We start from the raw sequence: 20,769 nt of genomic DNA on the forward strand, positions 1-20,769 counted from the left end.
GTGATGCAGGTCTCAGACATTTACCACTTTGGTAAAACCCACGAGCACGGGTATGGTGCTGACAAACCTAGAAACATAATAGGAGCAAAACGGGATTCGAACCCACAATCATAGGTTTCTGGTGTACCCAAGAAGTAGTCCTGACACAACCAATGAAAGTTTTATGTCTGATTTCAAAAGAAGGAATTCTAACTTTTATTGTTTTTCGTAGTTACACAATAAGACTTTGTTGCCCAATCAAGATTCATCTGTGATGTGAAATTGAATGATTAAATGAATGCTTTTTTATTTTAAAAAATGAATGATTTATGAATGGCACATATGATGTTTCAGGTGACGTGTGTGACATCCTAGGTCCCTGCTTCAACCAGACGTGTGAGCTGGCCAACACTAACCAATGTGTCCAGAACATCGAAGCCTTCAACTACACCTGTGTCTGTAACAACGGTACGACTTAGAAATACCTGCCTGCCTCGCATCATGTGTATGACATTGTCTTATGTTGTCCTGACGTTGCTGACTGTGGTGTAAAACTTCACTGTCACTCACTCAAGGTTGATAGTAGGGGTAAATTGATACATCGGTGCACCTGTGCATCGAGTTTTCATGTGACAATACAATACACGATACGTTTTTTTTCTGCATCGATACAAAATGATACACTTGCTGATATAAATTACTTACTACTTCTAATGACCCCTGGCGTTTTTGTCAGTCAAATATGGCAAAATGTGTTGTAATTGGCATTTCAAGTTCACTACTAAAAATAGCCGCTATGAACATGTGACTCCAGCTAGCTTTTCCTTTTGAACCTGCTCTGAAATAGTTATTGTCAAGAAGATCTTGTTGTATCGTTTCACCCCTAGTTTGATGGTAGAGCCCTCGTTTGTGGATGGTTGTTATCTGTTTTTGGACGGTTGTTATCTGTTTGTGGATGGTTGTTATGGATGGTTGTTATCTGTTTGTGGACAGTCGTTATCTGTTTGTGGACGGTTGTTATCTGTTTGTGGATGGTCGTTATCTGTTTGTGGATGGTTGTTATCTGTTTGTGGACAGTTGTTATCTGTTTGTGGATGGTTGTTTTCTGTTTGTGGACAGTTATCTGTTTGTAGATGGTTGTTATCTGTTTGTGGACGGTTGTTATCTGTTTGTGGATGGTTGTTATCTGTTTGTGGACAGTTGTTATCTGTTTGTGGACAGTTGTTATCTGTTTGTGGACAGTTATCTGTTTGTGGATGGTTGTTATCTGTTTGTGGACAGTTGTTATCTGTTTGTGGATGGTTGTTATCTGTTTGTGGATGGTTGTTATCTGTTTGTGGATGGTTGTTATCTGTTTGTGGACAGTTGTTATCATGTGGCTGTTGTATGTTCTCAGGCTGGGAGGGAGACAACTGCACCGAGGACATCAACGAGTGCGACACTGGTGTGCACCAATGTCGAAATGGCCACTGCAACAACAGCGATGGCAGCTACAGCTGTGACTGTTATCCAGGATACAATGGCAAGCTCTGTGATCATGACATTGACTACTGTCAGTCTGGTTTCTGTCAGCCTGGTGTGTGTACAGAGAGAAACACATCCTTTTCCTGTAACTGCAAAAATACAGGTGAGACAGATGGAAGGGAGGCAACTCTGCTAGATTATCTCCCTTTCTGTTACTTATGAGCATGTATGTCAGATTATCTCCCTTTTTCTTGCAATGATGAGGGTCCTGATGGGGGGGTGTTACAAGTCAGTAGTCAGTAAAATGTGGGACCTTAAACAGTAGTCATTATTTGTTTGGGTAAATCAGTAAAAAGATCAAGAAAACAGGGGCAAGCTGTCAAGTTGAAAATGCAAAAAATGCAAATGCAGATTGTCAGTCTGTCTGTAGGGAAACATCGGGACTGCCGGTTCTGCTTTCATTTCATTACCACAATTCAAGTTTTTCAAATACCCAACTTATTTGTTGTATTGATAGATCTATAAATACAACTTACTTTGATGTTAGCATGATTGCGAAAAAAAGGTAATGTTTTAATTTACGCTAAGCAGCTTCTTTTGGCCATTTTAAGTTAATGTTTTTACAATCAGATTTTAATCATCGTATGTTTACGATAGATTTTTTAGTTGTTTTATGTTAAACAGTATACCCAATCAGGACCCTCTTAAGTAATATTTTGATATGACTTTGGAACTTACATTTTTTAGATGTCATTATTCTGTTTTGGTGATATCTGTTCATAATCTGATGTAGTGATGTGAATTTTGATACAGGAACCACACTGATTAGAATAGTGTCTCAATTGCTTATAATTACACAATGTAAAGAATATATTAGGAGGTATTTTTGTCACAAAATGAACACAAGCAATTAATAGTGGGACTAACAATGGTTTACATGCTTTGTTTGTTGTTTAACGCCGCACTCAGCAATATTCCAGCTATTTGACGGCAGTCTGTAAGTAATTGAGTCTGGACCAGACAATACAATGATTGACATCGTGAGCATCGATCCACACAATTGTAATACAATGACATACACCAACCAAGTCACCAAGCCTGACCACCATTAGTCGCCTCTTACAAGCGTGGTCACCTTTTTCAGTAAGCATGTGTTGGTGGAGACAAATTCTGACCTGTGGTTTATATGCAAGGGTTTTGCTGAACTAGCCCATAGGGGCTTGGGGTTAGAATTGGTAGCTGTCAACCTATACAGGTCACAGGAGGCGACTTAGTGGATTGGGTGGTCAGGCTCAGTGACCTCGTTGATGGAGTGTCATCAGACCATGTGTGGGTGGATAGTTCATAATGGCAATCACGGGATTGTCAGGCTCCCTGACTTGGTTGATGCATGTCATCGTATCCCAATTGTGTGGATCAATGCTCATGATGTCAATCACTAGATTGTCTTGTCCAGACTCGATTATTTACAGGCCGCCATCATACAGCTGAAATATCGCTGAGGGCAGCGTTAAACAACAAACAAACAGCATTAGAATTTTGAACACAAGGATGTGTATTAGAAATGCAATGCCTGATTTAGCTGACATATCTTTAGCAGAATTACTGCATCTGTAGTCCATAACACACGGGGTAGGATAGGTCTTCAGCAACCCATGCTTGCTGTTACCCGTGACGATCCCAGGTAGAATAGGTCTTCAGCAACCCATACTTGCCATAAAAGGCGACTATGCTTGTCGTAAAAGGCGACTAACGGGATCGGGTGGTCAGGCTCGCTGACTTGTTTGATGGATGTCATCGATCCCAATTGTGTGGATAGATGCTCATGATATTAATCACTGGATTGTCTGGTCCAGACTCAATTATTTACAGACCGCCGTCATATAGCTGGAATATTGCTGAGTGCAGCATTAAACAACAAACCAACCAACCAACCTACCATAACACACAAATTGAATTAAACTTTGCAGGTTATGAGGGAGAAGACTGCACAACGGATATCGATGAATGTCAGGTGAACAATTCCTGTAGAAATGACAACATGATTTGCAACAACACGGATGGTGGCTTCACGTGTCCCTGCAAAGCCGGTTTCCTGGGTCAGGACTGTGTGATGGACCCGTGTACTGAGACCACCTGTGACAACGAAGGAACCTGCAACTCCTCCAGCGTTGACAACATCAGCTTTGAGCCTGTGTGTTACTGTGCAAGTGGATACGAGGGCGCCAGATGTGAGAAAGCGGTATGTATGTCTGAAGGCAGACTGTTGCAAACACTTTCAATGTTCGTCTAAATATGATTAATGCCTAGTGTGACAGTTTCCATATAACGTGGGTATACAGTTATTGCTCAATTAATTTAGATCTTAAGACATGAGTTTGGGGCCAACCATTTGATATTCTAGGGTAGGGGTAGTGGGCATGGGGGCCTATTTTAGGAAATATATTTTTTTTTCTGAAAAAGCAGGAAAAGTGTAATTGGACTTCCAAGGTAAACAAAGAAAATAAATTTCACTCCAGTTCCTCTATAAGTATTGGTCTGTGTTTGAGGAAGCACCACCCTGTCGTATAAGCCTGTTGACATCGTGTAGAAAGTTACTTATGCGTTTAGGCTAACTGGCCGGTCAGGATGTAAGTCATGATGTCAGTCAGTTTGCCACATCACATGTCACTCGGTTCACACTTAGAGTACCATACATGGAGTCAACTACTCCTATTGGCTCAAACCCATGCTTGCTGGGGGCGGTCAGGTAGCCTTGTGATTAAAGTGTTCGCTCGTCATGGCGAAGACCTGGGTTCGATTCCCGACATGGGCACAATGTGTGAAGCCCATTTCTGGTGTCCCCTGCCTTGATATTGCTAAAAGTGGCGTAAAACCACACTCACTCACTCACTCACTCACTCACTCACTCACTCACTCACTCACTCACTCACTCACTCACTCACTCTGATTGCTGTAAAAGGTGACCATGTTTGTCATAAGAGGCGACTAATGGAATCGGGTGGTCAGGCTCACTGTGTTGGTTGATGCATGTCATCGTATCCCAATTGTGTGGATCAATGCTCATGATGTCAATCACTAGATTGTCTAGTCCAGACTCGATTATTTGCAGGCTGCCGTCATATAGCTGGAATGTTGCTGAGTGCGGCTTTAAACAACAAACAAACCAACAAACAAATAAGGATCTGACGGCCACACTGTCTATTTAATAGATTGTTGCCCATGTTTTCAGCTTCTGTTTGTGTGATTTCAGCTACCAGTAACGGGGCCCGAAGAGTTAAATATTTGGTATATCATCGGTCCCATCATAGCAATTGTGCTCCTGGTCGTTTTGATAGGTAAGTTCAGAAATTAACTACCATAGCTTCTCAAATGTTTAGGGAATTTGTGCCCCAATCATCTTCGGCAATGTAGGTTACTGCAGAGTTGTCTCCCCTTAGGAACCTATGACTCAGTGGTGATATGTCTATTCATATAAGCCTCACACCGGCGCCCTGGTGTATTGGATAGAGTGTCTGCCCAGAGAGCGGAAGGTCAGTGGTTTGATCGCCTGGCCATGTCATACCAAAAGACGTTAAAAGGTGGCACTTTGCATAGATATCCTTGTGGTAAACTGGTGCCTTTTGGGATATTTGAAAATGTATTTTTCGAGTTTCCATAGCAACGTCTTTGACTTAGACTGAAAATGGCAATATTTCTTGCCTTGCACACAACCAGACATGTCATGTTGACGGGGGGATATCAGTATTTCAGGCTTGTTATGTTTCAATCTGCATCTGCAGTAACACATATGAAGAAAGTGTTCTTTTTGTTCAGGTGTTATAATATTCCTGATGATGGCCCGGACGAAGAGAGCCACACGGGGAACGTACAGCCCCAGTCGACAAGAAACTTCGGGAGCAAGAGTAGAGTTAGGAAATGTTTTGAAAAAGCCGCCCGAAGAACGGTTAATATGAACATCACTACACCCAAAGACTGGTCACAGCCCAGACACATACTTCTTGTTGCTGGTTCTCAGAGAACAAAGTGATCTGTGTTCAGTGAGAGAACAATCATGTGGAAACATTCATGGGCAAACATCCATCTGGAGAACTGAGGTCCATGTGTGTATTTTTAATTTGGATTGCTTCAAAGGAAGATAGCTCAAGGATATTTATATTCAGACAAATGTGTTGTGACTTCAATGAGACAGTGCCTTTAATTGGATTTCTGAGAGTGAAGAACTGGATTTAGAATATGGAAGTGCTTGGTGCTAGTTCGGAAGATTCTCAGAGACAGGGAAGAGACATTTGGCACAATATGATATTATTTTCAGTGTGTGTGTTGTATGTGTGGAAAATCTGACTTGGTATGATTCCGTAATCCTGGTGTGATTCCTTGTATTGATGGTATGATTCCTTGTATTGATGGTATGATTCCTTGTATTGATGGTATGATTGTGCCAAAAGTGAAATGATCATTCTAATCATGGCGAAAAGGCAAGCTTTTTTACCAACATTATGACCAACGCGTGATGGCGCTAAACATTCATTGTATATTTCTTCCAGGGTGTCGCTGCATCAAACATTATAGCCCAAACAGCTCACCATACAATATTGCCATGGGTTCTGTAGGCACCTGTTCAGACTCCACAGATTGTCAGTATTTGCCAATAAATCTACATCATTCAGGGAAGGAGGCTCATAGAGATCTATGATACTGTGATTCTATTTTATGTACTAAGCTAGAGCAATGTTAGTGTTCATATGTTTGACTCATGGTAGTCTATGATAGCAACAATGAAGGCAGTTTAATGTCAGGGCACTGGTTCACAAATCATTTTTAGCGCTATGATTGTTTTAAGTCTAGGTTTAAGTATTGGAGTTAAGATTGTCGTAGCGCTATGGCTGCTTTGTGCAACCGAGCCAATGGATATAAACAGACTTCTTGAATATACATTTGGTTAGGCACTACAGAGTTAATCATTATTTCATAATAAATATTTTAATAATTTATATCTTTAATTGAAAATTTCAATTATGAATTCAGTATGGTTGTCAAATACAGTGAAATGATGGTTTAACTGAAATCTTTTTGGCCACTGGTAACATACTTTGTTTTTACAAATTTGAATTGGTAAATACACTTTTCAAATCATTGTGTTGATCTGGATAAATTACTTACCTTTGAATACAAAGTGTTACATGATGAATGCAGTACAGATGGATATTAAAAAATACTGGATACAAATTGATAACCACTGTTACATCTTTAAGCAAGAGGGGGCTGCTGGTGGCAAACTTGTCTTAAGAGTGCAAAACAGCTGTGCAGAGTTATGTCCCTTGGGGGTGCCAGAAACCTCGTGGGTTTCACCAAAGTGGTAAACGTCTAAGACCTGCATCACTTCAGGCTTTCCTCTCACATCAAACTGACATGATATGACCGAATACTGGTCAAAGGGGCTTAAAACTTAACTCACTTGCATCTTGAAACATAATGCTACATCAAGTATTGTGATACATAGTTCATCATGGTATCGCGATACATATTATATAGATAGTATGATTTATCATCCAAAACTGGCTCCCACAGTAGATATCGCTTGGGTGATATCGCTGCAATGAAACTGCATCACAATGCTCTGCAGACCATTGTGATGTCATTGTTACCATGATGTCACATTCAAATGACATCTCTAATAGCTCTGCTACTGAAGCTGTTAGAAGTACTTTTAACACCGGAGACACTGCTTATTACTGTCTACAAACTGAAAATGTTGGAAGAAAGATCTCACCCTCGTGTCTTTTGATATAAAATATGTCAACACTCTACATAAGAGGCAAGCCTCTGAGTTTTTCCACTTTTATCAACTCGTGATTGATGTATTTGATATCAAAAGACACTTGGATGAGATTCTCTATGTGTCTTTATGCCGCTATTCTGAGTCATGCTACATTGTAGTTTCAAAGAATTTCAAATGTTTTCTTTTTTGGAATTTTTCTGGCAATAAATTGGAGGTCAAGTCGCCCAAGGCCAATTAAAGATGGTTGACTGTGATAGAGAATATACTTTGTTGATTGTGAACTACGCAATGTCATTTATTCATACCACTGTACAGGGATGACAATTAGCAGTAGCCCGCTAGCTGGGACCAGTTTTATTAATATTAAAGGTATCCCGAGGGCTTGTAGAATTTCAAACATTTTTTTTTTTTTTGGGGGGGGGGGGGGGGGGGGGGGCATTGCTTTATGTTATCACTAATCGGGCTTGTGGATGTGCTTGTAATTTCTATCCCTGATCACCTTCTTGACACGACTCGATATAACTGAAAACTGTTTAAAGCAGCATTAAACATAACACTCTCACTCACTCATCCCAGTCCATACAAACTTAGCCATAAAATCTGAGGACTTCTTGAAATACTTGCCAACATTTCCCCAAGGAGGCAAAAATTTGCTTGTCATTATGACGTTGTTGTACTTGTTAATGCATACTGTGTTAGATTTCCTAAGGTGGATGTTTTATTGGATACTAGATTCTTACAGTAACAACAACAATAATAATGTTGATGCAATACGAGTTATATTTCCTTCCTGTGATATTGGTAGAACATGTGTAATATGTTCAGTGGCCTGGAGACATGTGTGTCACACATTGAAATGAATGTTGTTTAAGGTTGACAATCATTGCATGATGTCCGTGCCTTGGAGTGCAGTGATTGCTGTATGCGTATGTCAGCAAGATCTTGTAGATATGTATAATGGGGACCAAGTATGGAACAGACTCACATTTTATAAGTTAAGATGACCAACAACATGATTAATCCTTCCTGAGCACATTAGAAGTGCTGGAATTGATATTTATTGGACATACCTGTTCAGGGTTCAATTCAAATCTCTGAAATGTTGGAAATTGATCATTATTTATTTAATATTCAGGTTAGGTTATGAGGGAGAGTGTTAGTGGAGGGGAGGGTGTTAGTCGGAAAGGTTGTTAGTGGAGGGGAGGGTGTTAGCAGGGGAGGGTGTTAGCAGGGGAGGGTGTTAGCAGGGAAGGCGTGTTAGTTGGGAAGGTTGTTAGTGGAGGGGAGGTTGTTAGCTGGAAAGGTTGTTAGTGGAGGGGAGGGTGTTAGCAGGGGAGGGTGTTAGCAGGGGAGGGTGTTAGCAGGGAAGGCGTGTTAGTTGGGAAGGTTGTTAGTGGAGGGGAGGTTGTTAGCTGGAAAGGTTGTTAGTGGAGGGGAGGGTGTTAGCAGGGGAGGGTGTTAGCAGGGAAGGCGTGTTAGTTGGGAAGGTTGTTAGTGTTAGCTGGAAAGGTTGTTAGTGGAGGGGAGGATGTTAGCAGGGAAGGGGTGTTAGCTGGAAAGGTTAATGGAGGGGAGGGTGTTAGCAGGGAAGGTTGTTAGTGTAGGGGAGGGTGTTAGCAGGGGAGGGGTGTTGGTAGGGGAGGGGTGTTGGTAGGGGAGAGGTGTTGGTAGGGGAGAGGTGTTGGTAGGGGAGAGGTGTTGGTAGGGGAGGGGTGTTGGTAGGGGAGGGGTGTTGGTAGGGGAGGGGTGTTGGTAGGGGAGGGGTGTTGGTGTGGGAGGGGTGTTGGTAGGGGAGGGGTGTTAGTTGGAAAGCGTGTAAGTGGAGGGGAGGGTGTTAGCAAGGAAGGGGTGTTGGTAGGGGAGAGGTGTTGGTAGGGGAGGGGTGTTGGTAGGGGAGGGGTGTTAGTTGGAAAGCGTGTAAGTGGAGGGGAGGGTGTTAGCAAGGAAGGGGTGTTGGTAGGGGAGAGGTGTTGGTAGGGGAGGGGTGTTGGTAGGGGAGGGGTGTTAGTTGGAAAGCGTGTAAGTGGAGGGGAGGGTGTTAGCAAGGAAGGGGTGTTGGTAGGGGAGAGGTGTTGGTAGGGGAGGGGTGTTGGTAGGGGAGGGGTGTTGGTTGGAATGGGTGTTAGGCGATAAACAGATACACAGGATGAAGTGTTTTCATCAAATTCTAAAATGATGCTTATTGTGATTAGTTTTCTTTTTAAACAAGAAACCAACTATCCAACATATTCCTACTCACCACACTAGTATGTATTATTAACCTGATGTCACAAAATTTGTATTTGCTGTTTATGATATTAAATGTTAGAAATGTTGATCTGACTTCAGGAAATGATAATCATCAGTGACGGTGTTCTTATTTTGTGTTTACAAATGTTGCAGCATCTGGAGATATATACATTGATGCCCGCTTGTCAGCTTAAACTTAAGTACTAAATAATAGATTTTCAAGATCAACCCTAGGCTATGTTTTATCTGTGTGAATAATCTTGTTGTTATTGGCAACTGTTGTAAATATATCAGTGTTGTCGTGCTGAGCTAGTGTATAATCATGTGTGAATATCATTGTCATTGATACGCGTGGAGGAAAATGACATATCATTATGTACATATCATTGTCATTGATACGCGTGGAGAAAGCGACATATCATATGTACATATCGTTGTCCTGTATTGTGTTTCTACATGCTTCAATGTTTCCTTCTTGGAGGATAGTCCATTTTACATCCCTTTTGTACAAATTTATATGAACATCATATTGTACAGATACAAGTTTTAAATACAAGTTTAAAACAAATCAAACAATTTATTTTCTGTAATGTTATTGATAAAAAAAATAAATACCCAGAAAGATTGTGATGGATTTTTCTTGTTTTTGCACCAAAATCTACAAGCCTGTCCAGGGTGTGATGGTGCCACAATTTGCAGTGTACCTGGATCTCCATCTTCCCCAGGCAATGGAGGTAACTGACTATGGAAGTCCAGTTTCCACCCTTGCCAAACTAGGCTGGAATTCTGGTGTTACATTTTGGCTGGACTAACGAGTCTGTGCATAGTCCAATCAAAATCATGTCACGAACTAGAGAACAGGTTCATAAACAACAAAGATTTCAAGGTGCAGGTTTTGGTCGACTGCAGGATTTGTAAAGCATGTGTACCGTCTACTCTGCGTCGACAGATATTTTACACATCTTTTCATGTTTTTAATCAAGGTGCTCAAGTGATCTGACGCACTTCGCATGCAAACACTCTGATATTACAATAGAAATGTTGATTATCCATCAGATCGTCCCGACTGGGCGCCATCATTTTGTTTGAAACAAATGAAAGTGAAATGAAACATTGAATCTGATTGGTCAGAAGGAGGGACTTAGAAGGGACATAAATCGTAATAGCCATTGTTGGCCCTGCGATCGAACCTGGAAATTCCAGCCAACATCAACAAGGGTGGAAACTGGAATGTTACAGTCAGCTACCACCTTTGCCTCGATGATGCAGGATCTCAGGTTTCCAGGATGCCCAATTTTCCATGATAAAGGGTGCTTGGGGTAGCATGATAGTAAATCAAAGCAACAAAACCCTTTCCATATTCATAAGAAGTCTCTGCTAAAAGCAGAGTAGATTGTACGATTTCAGTTAAATCATGAGCATGTGTTTATGAATCGCTATCAAATACTGATGATACCAGGTGTTTGCGAAGAGGTGAGCGTATCCTGCCTCACCAGTGGCTCCTGTCACAAACACATGCATAGGCAAGTCAATTGTTCACCTGAAAATACATGGGAACATATAGTACAATTGAAAATTGGGAATTGCATTGGACACATGAGGCAAATTTGGAAATGTCTCTGACATAAAACCTTTTGTAATCCTGATAGAAAGAGCAAGCTCGATTGTACATCAAAAGCTGTGAAATATGGATACGAAAGGCTGCTGCTGCCGCAATATTGCTCAACATAAAGGTTAAGTTGACTATTGGAAAGTTGAAGTTATCCCCTTTGTCATACAGTCTTGTTGGACCGCCTCTGTGGCCTAGTAGAAGAGTGTCTGCCTGGAGAGAGGAAGGTCGGGGATGTTCACTCCTGGGCACCTCATACCAAAGGTAAAATATGGTACTTGTTGTAACCCTGCCTGGCGCTCAGCTGTATTAATGCTTAATCTCAGTGGGATAAAGCATGGTATCTCAGTGGGATAGCACCATAATATTGGCATTAGTAATATTGACATTAATACAAGCAGACACACATGCACACACAGAGACGTGCATGTGCGTCACTATATATGTGCAATAATCTTGGACTCAGCATTAGACCCAATTTGACCTCTGAGTCCTCACCTCACCTCGCCTCGCCTCCAATCTTGTGGACAGTTTTTTGTCACTCTGAATCGTTATGCCTAGATCTAAATATGAAACAGACAAGGAGGTCTCACGGGTCACCTTTATTTCTAGATGAGGTGGGTAAATATTTGGAAGGGAATTGGCTACTTGATCGTTTTTTAACTACACCAGCTCATCAATACATCTAAACTTGGCCAAATTTCCTTGTTTCAACTGTCGATCTGAGCAGAAAATACGAGTCATTTCTTTGACATCGCTGAACAGATGAAGAGGACGTACTGAACAACTGATGTTTCTCGTCACGGTCGCACGGACTGAGACAGATCATACGATGGAAAGATTCAGAGGATGGACCTGAAAGTTTAATTATCATTGCAATGGAGCAGTTACAAAAGATTATCAATTTCGTTTTATGTTTTTTTTATAAGTATTTTGTAAAAAAAAGTTTTCCTTCTGAGAATTAATACAGCGTGTGTTCATAATGTGTTCATAGATGACCATCCTGGGCTTTATAGCTGCCAAAGCAAACAACTTTGATATCTGTGCGCACGTGTGTGTGTTGGCACGAGAGTGCGTGCGTATGTATATATGTATTGCACAAGATGTAAGACATTATATTTGGCAATGGTGGATTGTACTTCTTTTCAAAGATTAATGAAACACATAGAAAAAGGTAAAAGTAGTTTATTATAATATCTACACCGTTACGTTTTGATTCCCATGTTGAAACGCGAAGGTTAATTCAGAAATCAGTTTGTACAGAAACAAAAGAAATCAGGAAATAACCACACAACACCAATGAACAATCAAATTACATAGAACACACACATGATTAAGTTGATAAAAGGCAAAACAAAGGCAATATATACATAACTGCAAAAGAAACACAAGTTAAGTTTTTTTGTGAAAGCCGAATTGAAATGTATGTAATAGGAGGGGGGGGGGGGGGGGGATATTAGTGGCTGTCATTTAGCTTACTACATTCAGGACTCTAGTCTTGTCCAAACGCCATCTATAATTATAATATGGAGCACCATATGTTAGGAAGAGACACAAATAAAAAATGAAATAAACACAGACAATTGTCTAACAACTACTAAATGAATAAAACTTTCAGTATCACACTAAAAATACCTGTTACATTACAATTTCTCTAAAGCTATACACCACATTCACGTCTAACCTAAAACAGCATTTTGTCGTACAATAACTTATCCCAGATTTAGACACAGACTATGAATGAAATAATCATCGGTGGGGGATCCCTTCCCCCATTTGAAATTCACAACCAGTAAAATGTACCCCGTCCCCACGGAGGGTAAAAGCAGTTAGTATAAAAAATAACTTGTACCCGCCTCTCATCACTAATAATCGCTAATAAACATACATACAATCAACCTGACACACAAACACTTTTTTTACATTGGCATGTATCCGAAAAAAATCCAAAGTATGTTCCCGATATTTTTATTATATAAATCAAAGGCTAACACGTCTTCAGTTGTATCACTTGTCCTGTTTGTATATAAAAAAACCGTATATAATGCACGTGGTGGTGTGTATTAACCTGTTTTATATTTATTTTAATATGAGAACTCAATTCATTTCAGGGCTTACAGATAATGTGCATTCAGAAGATTCTCAACTTTAAGTCTAAGGACCTAAGTTGCCTTAAAAGTTCATCCTTCATGTTTAGTGAATACAATGAGAGCATCAGACGCATACAGGGGCTTTAAGTATGCAGGACCATAAACTGAAAATGAGAACTTTTATACACCAAACCTGTGCCAAACATATTGCCTTAGCATATAATCTGATCAATTCGCATGGTCCTTTGCAACTGTTGTACGATGGCAGTCAGTCAGGGATTATTAACAATGAATGCCAAAATAATTTCTCAACCAACTTCTTTAAGTTAGTTTGGATCTTTCCCAGACAGATGCCTCAAAATGCAATGATTTATATGTTGCACAACGACTCACTCATCAATACTCTAGCTATATGACGGCGGTCTGTAAATAATCGAGTCTGGACCAGACATTCCGGTGATTGACATCATGAGCATCGATCCACGAAAGTGGGATACGTTGACATGCATCAACCAAGTCAGCGAGCCTGACCACCCGGACCTGTAAGTCGCCTCTTACGACAAGCATAGTCACCTATTACGGCAAGCATGGGGTGCTGAAGACCTATTCTACCCCGGATCTTCACGGGTCAAACTTCAAGAAACACAAAACGACATGTACAGTCGGTTTCCATTTTCTTTTCTCCGCACTGACAATATGTACTTTGTATGACTATTTAACATCTTTTAAAAGTTTTGATTCACAATCGATGCAATCGGTCTGTCCACATAATTATTTCTGGAAATCAAGCCTGTGTATTCTTGGACGTTTTTGACAGTTTCGAGTCGGCTCCTCTGTGGGTCAGGGGTTGCTCTATCGTAGGCGGCCTAATCGTTTACTAAGCACCGTTACAATATATATGTAATGTGGTAGATAATATATTTTTGAAACTATTATCAAACGAAAATGATTTTTGAGTATTGAATTGAGACATACATACGTAGCTGTATCGAGAATAAAAAAGTCACCGTGTTAAAAATCAGAACAAATACCACGAGTACTTGGATCACCTGTCGTTGGATATAGAACTTTCAGCTTTGGTTTGGGTAAAATGGTTTGAGTGGATTGCCGATCTGAATTATGGAAACACCGATACTAACGTTAAAATTTGGAGCCGAAATGAATTTTTGTTTCATTATAATACTACACTCGCATATAAAACAAGCATTGAACTTCAGCAACATAGGAAGAGAACGTGACGTGGGCACCCATAATAACATCATCAAGCCTACCACTCACTTTGACGCAGAAACTATGACGTCACAGTCGGCTGTCAAAAAGTTCCAAAATTTAAGGAAATCTTGGGTCTTAAACGACACTGTCTTTTTTTAAATTAATTTTCTGCATTGATAGAAATTTGGTTGCAAAACATATCCTTGGGACAACACGGTAATCAATGTAAAAATGATAAGACTTTATACACATAATGTAAAGATGTTAGCAACGTGGTGTTTCTTCCAGTTGGTACGGTCGTAATGTAGCCTCGGAACTTCTTATAATAGTCGTCAAGGTGCCACATGTTAAAAAGAACTAATCATCAAATATCATATATGTCTATTCTTCAAATGCGGTATTTCCTGAATACATTACTGTCGTACAGTGAGTGAGTATCGTTTTACTCCGTTTTTAGCAATGTAGCGGAGAGGCACATCAGAATTTACCAGGACTTCACACATTGTGCCCATGTGGGGAATCGGACCCGGGTCTTCGGCGTGACGAGCGAACGCATTAACCACTTGGCTTCCCCACCGCCCCACTGTCGTACAGTAATGGAGGAGTTGGAAGGAGAGTTGTCCCTGGGTCATCTGAATTTGTTAATACGGATCAGGGTAAAAGGTAAACACACTACAATTCGTAGAAAATCCCAGTAAGCAATCCATAGGCTAGGCTGTCTTCAAAATCACTTTCCCTACAGTGCCCCAGTGTCCACACAACACCAGATGCTTCATGCCTCATTACTCGCTGATTGTTCATTTTACATGTATAATTATGAAATGAATCGTGCGACCTGGTGACTTTGGTTTTTATCTTCTTTCCTTTGCTAACAGACAGAGGTGAAGGAAACATCACCACATCTGAGAGTTGCCCCTCTGACACATCCACGACCTGGTGGTGCTTCAGCAGTGTTTTGTCATCACTGTCAGTAACAACTATGCCTACAGCCACCTTGCCTTCCTGGATCCCAGAATACATGCTCAGCCCGGTCAGGCGAACACTGGTATCACAGGATATATACAACGCATCATATAGATAGTTTGTATCGTAAGTCGGGTGGGACTCTTGGTCAGGATGTGAGCGAGATAAGTTATAGACAGGAGATTTCCGAGATATGTCACAGAACGGCCGTATATCCAGGTGGCTGATAGAGTATTTTCGTAAGAACATTATGACATGGGCATCACTTAAAATACCTTCATTGCAGACAGTTGTGGCAAATTGCGCCATTGAAATAGATCGAAAACGAATGAGAAACAAACACTCTCCCAGAACTTCTCTTTTCTCTTCTGGAGTTACCTCCCTTCCCTGACGTCGACATTCAGCTTCCGCCCAAGACATGACAGATCGGAAGATGCAAATCTCTTTAACTCTCATGTCATCTGCCTTCAGGACCAGCTTTAGACATTCCTTGCTTAGCTCGCAGAATCCCTCGCTAGCAACACTCACCTCGGCATTGGATTTAATGACTTCCAGAGCTCTTTCTTTCAGGTTTTTTTTGTCAAACAGGTCTGCTTGTTGTAGGAATAGACATGCGTTGCTAGGCGACATAAATTGTAAACAGAACCTCTCACATTGCGTTTCCAGTCCTGGGACGCTGTATTTCCTAGCAGCGTACATCAGACCAAGGACAGTGTCAGGAGTTAACGCGACCTCCCCTGTGTAGAGATACCTGGTGATGAAATGTTAATGTTATATAAAGTCTCACCCGGGTGTGTTTGGATATCAAATGTATCAACTCAGTCTTGCTGAGACGCAAGGGTGGGATTCTATTAATCATCAAAAATCATTATTTAGCTTAACTTTCTGAATAGCAACACCAAGTGTCGTGGATGTAACTAATACAGCCACAGTTTCAGTGGCAGTGGGATTAGTGATGTCATTTGATTGTGATGTCATGGTAACCGATGACATCACACTGGCCGCAAAGCATTGTTACAATTTCATTGATCTCACATACAGATATCTCTCATTGAAATCAGTTTTGGGTGATAAATAGAGAATCTCTCCCAAGTGTCTTTTGATATCAAATATATCAACACGAGTTGATAAAAGTGGGAAAACACCGAGGCTTGCCGAGGATTTTTTCCACTTTTATCAGCGAGTGTTGATATATTTGATATCAAAAGACACAAGGGTGAGATTTTATTTATCATCCAACATCATTATTTCCAACTTATTCAGTTTGTAGAAAGTAATAAGCAGTGTCTTAAGTGTAAAAAATACTGCTAACAGCTTCAGTAGCAGAACCATTAGTGATGTCATTTGATTGCGACGTCATGGTAACCAGTGACGTCACAATGGCCTGCAAAGCATTGTGATGCAATTTCATTGCAGCGATATCTACAGTGTAGATATCGCTTGATCTCACCCAAGCGATATCTCCTGTGGGAACCAGTTTTGGATGATAAATGATCGTGATTTTTCGTTTTGTTAAACAGAAACTATGGAATATCAGTGTAAACATACCAAGTGGGCAAACATGAGATATTTCAGAAACGACTGAGTGATGTAATTTCTAGCAGGTAAACATTTCACAAATCAGAAATTATTGCATGCTGGTGTAATTACACCATGTGAGTAAACATTAAAAACTCGAGAAACCATCAAGATACAGTTGGTATTCTACAATGGACTGCTTTCATTTGAGATTAATTAGGGTTGTGTAAATCGTTGTGTCTTTTGTTTTAGATGCTTATAAAACAGCTCTAGATATGGTGATACGTTGTCGTGTCATATTGTGGCTGCTGGAGATTGTGCCATGTCAACAACTTGTTCTCTTTGTACCTTCTTTTATCTTCTGATACCCGTCTGCCAGATAGTTCGAAATATACCAATAAAACATCTCAACTCACCTTAGAAAGGTCTTGAAGTTGTCTGTCTGAATATCAGGAATCAGTACTTGGCCCGTCTCGGGGATCGATCCACAGAACATCGCGTGAAACACGCAACTACGGCTGACTAAAATGAACTTGTGAGCCTGGATTGTCTCCCTTTGATCGCCAACGAGGAAGGTCACATCAGCCAACAACAAACTGTCCAACATGTGCAGGTTGGTTTCCGGGAAGGACTTCCCACTTTGCCAATTGTCAACATCAGTTGTCATGATGTGCCTGAACAAACGAAATGAAAACACACTATCCCAAATCAGGAAAACTGAAAACTTTAAATACAACTGAAAACGTACTTTTCTTTTAAGCTTTATTCTGAGTGGCCAAATGGTTTAAGGTGATCGTGGGGTCGGTCCCAGATTCCTTCTGATTTCGATCCACAGTTTGACATCAACAGAAAAATCAAATTTCATCAAATGCTCCTCATTGGGCTTCCATCACTAACTTATATGTCACTCACTCACGCCGACTTCACTAAGATGTCACTCACTCACTCCGCCCACGCTAAGATGTCACTCACTCCGACTACACTTATATGTCACTCACTCACTCCGACTACACTAAGATGTCACTCACTCACTCCGCCCACACTAAGATGTCACTCACTCACTCACTCCGCCCACACTTATATGTCACTCACTCACTCCACCCACACTAACATGTCACTCACTCACTCCAACTACACTAAGATGTCACTCACTCACTCCGCCCACACTAAGATGTTACTCACTCACTCCATCAACACTAAGATGTCAATCACTAACTCAACCCACGCTAAGATGTCACTCACTCACTCAGGCCATGCACACTAAGGTGTCACCCAATCACTCCACCAACACTAAGATATCACTCACTCACTCAATCCACACTAAGGTGTCACTCACTCCACACACTCTAAGGTGTGACTCACTCCACCAACACTTAGGTGTCACTCACTCATTTCGTCCACACTAAGGTGTCACCCACTCACTCCGCGAACACTAAGATGTCACTCACTCACTCCACACAAACGAAGGTGTCACTCACTCCACACACACAAAGCTCTCACTCACTCACTCCACCCATACTAAGATGTCACTAACTCCACCAACACTAAGATGTCACTCACTCACTCCATCCACACTAAGATGTCACTCACTCACTCCACCCATTTATGGTGTCACTCACTCACTCCACCCACACTAAGGTGTCACTCACTCGCTCCACACACACTAAGATGTCACTCACTCACTCCACCCATTTATGGTGTCACTCACTCACTCCACCCACACTAAGGTGTCACTCACTCACTCCACCCACACTAAGATGTCACTCACTCACTCACTCACTCACTCACTCACTCACTCCACCCACACTAAGGTGTCACTCACTCACTCCACCAACACTAAGATGTCACTCACTCAGCCCTTAGGCCAGACTGTGCACACGTGTACATGTAATAGTTGTTGAATGCTTAGTTATTTTTAAAACAACATATAACGTTACTATGGAAACACATGGGAAAACACATGGTTGTGTGTAATCAAAAGAGAGCTCCGTTGTTGCTGTGAGGCGAACACCAAGGGAGATAACCATGGACAGGCAATAGGACTTCAAGTTTCGATTTATAAACACCAGCGTTCATGAGTTCTACCTGGATAAAAGTGACCTGTGGATTAAATGAGCTGCAACTAGGTGAACATAATTATGTAAATGTCCCTCAAACACTTAATTAATATACAATCGTTGATGTAAATGTACGTCTGATTTCTTTACCTGTATGTGTAACACCTCGAGACAACACAACCCGGTCTTGCTTCCTGGTGGACGTCACGTGACATCTACAGTCTCACCGAAATACGAAGGCTGTCGAGCCCACGCCTTCAATTGTTATTTCCTATTATGTCAACACTGAAGCAGTCTCTCCAAGGGCAACAGGTGGAGCTGTGTTGGATCCCCTCTCACATAGATATTCACTGTCGAAGCTAGCTCTAGACAAAGCGGATATACAGCCTATTCCCTTTAGTAAACTAGTGATAAAAAGCAAAATCAAAGCCTCCATAGCAAAAAGATGGCAAGCACAATGGGACGCAAGTAAGATCGGCAGATGGCTATACAAAATTCAACCCAAGGTCCAACAAAAGCCAAACTCATACTCAAATGAAAGGAAAATTGAAATTGCTATCTCACGCCTCAGACTTGGTCACAAAATGCACTATGACAAGGTTTGTTCATCTTGCAATCAGGCTGAAACCATTGACGACGTGTTACTGGAATGTCAAGACCATGCCCCAGCCCGGGCTAAGTTGAAACAAGAATTGCAGTTAGATCCGCTATCTGTCATAGATCTCCTAAAGCCTAGAGATGCAATAGCGAAGGCCAAACTAACTTTATTTGTGAGAGATGGACAGCTGCTCGAACGTATATAAACAGAGCAGCCAAGGATAAAAATGAAATCATATCAATATAAGAAAATAGAAATCATATCAATGCAAAAACAGAAATTATGTGAACACCGAACTCACAATAGATATGTGAACCCTTCTCACACACAGAGGGACAGGTCAGCCGAAATTGCCAAGGCAGAAGGCGACCTCTTAAACCCTTTATGCAACAACAACAACAACAACAACGTCTTCAATGTTATTTCCTTTCATGTCAACACTGACGCAGTCTCTCCCGTGTTTGGGAGGAGTTGTGGGTCGTGTTTATAGGACACTTCTTTGCCTTAGCCACGTCTACTGTCTACTCTACTGACCCCTTTAGGGTGTGACACTGTGACTATTTTATTTCAAGCTGTCGAGTATTTGAGTATTTGTATGGAACACTCACTGTTTGCATGTTGTGAGGAATAGCTGGGCACTATAACCCATACACTTGTGACATGCGGACATGAATTTCTTGGAGAGTACTTTTTCTCTAAAGTTAAAAACTTGATGACTGCTCGGTACTCGTTCTTGTCCATGTCTGTGTTCATTTCGACCCCTATCACGTTCAACTGGTTGTCACTAATGTACAAACGGCCTCAACAGACTAAATACACTTGCAATTACCTACTCAAACAATGTACTACATTGACTAGTCCACATTGTTATGGCCCATAGTTGAAAGCTAGTCATAGAAAATAGTAAATCCAGAAATCGATTTGTACAAAAAATGTGAAATCAGGAAATAACTGCTTAATATCAATGAACAATTAAATTACATCGAAACTAATCTGATTAAGTTTACAATCGTAAAAGGCACAATGAGTCAAATATTTGGCAGCAGCAGTATATACTTCACCACCAATGAAACGCACGTCAGGTTTCTTTGTTTGTGATATGAACAAAATAATTTGTGAAAAGAACTGAAAAGCAGGCATTGTCCAAGACCGGCCTCAATCTGGACGGCCAAGGGCCACTTCTCCAGTGCAGGACCATTACATCCGGGTGACACATTTGCGTGACCGACAGCCAAGAGCAACAGAGACAGCTACAGCCACTCAAGGTC

At 41.1% G+C, this 20,769-nt stretch overlaps 2 protein-coding genes across 3 annotated transcripts in view; one reads left to right on the forward strand and one right to left on the reverse strand.

Moving 5' to 3' along the window:
• LOC139459882 (protein crumbs-like) overlaps positions 1-7,630 on the forward strand; it is a 134,522-nt gene extending 126,892 nt beyond the window's left edge. For both annotated transcript variants that reach the window (XM_071241596.1, XM_071241597.1), the window contains 5 exons: positions 334-447; positions 1,376-1,606; positions 3,414-3,685; positions 4,697-4,781; positions 5,260-7,630. In XM_071241596.1, the coding sequence (XP_071097697.1) occupies positions 334-447; positions 1,376-1,606; positions 3,414-3,685; positions 4,697-4,781; positions 5,260-5,399 (842 nt within the window). In that variant the 3' untranslated portion in view covers positions 5,400-7,630. The remainder of the gene's footprint in view (positions 1-333; positions 448-1,375; positions 1,607-3,413; positions 3,686-4,696; positions 4,782-5,259) is intronic.
• Positions 7,631-15,037: 7,407 nt separating this feature from the next.
• LOC139459223 (BTB/POZ domain-containing protein 6-like) lies at positions 15,038-19,118 on the reverse strand. Its single transcript, XM_071240678.1, has 3 exons — positions 19,054-19,118; positions 17,263-17,520; positions 15,038-16,079 (listed from the first exon to the last, which is right to left on the reverse strand). The coding sequence occupies exons 1-3, from the start codon at positions 19,116-19,118 to the stop codon at positions 15,038-15,040; spliced, it is 1,365 nt and encodes a 454-aa protein (XP_071096779.1).
• Between the last annotated feature and the right edge of the window lie 1,651 nt (positions 19,119-20,769).

The sequence above is a fragment of the Haliotis cracherodii genome, unplaced genomic scaffold (genome assembly GCF_022045235.1).
Source record: "Haliotis cracherodii isolate W230 unplaced genomic scaffold, xgHalCrac1.p SCAF_13, whole genome shotgun sequence".
NCBI classification, from domain to species: domain Eukaryota; kingdom Metazoa; phylum Mollusca; class Gastropoda; order Lepetellida; family Haliotidae; genus Haliotis; species Haliotis cracherodii.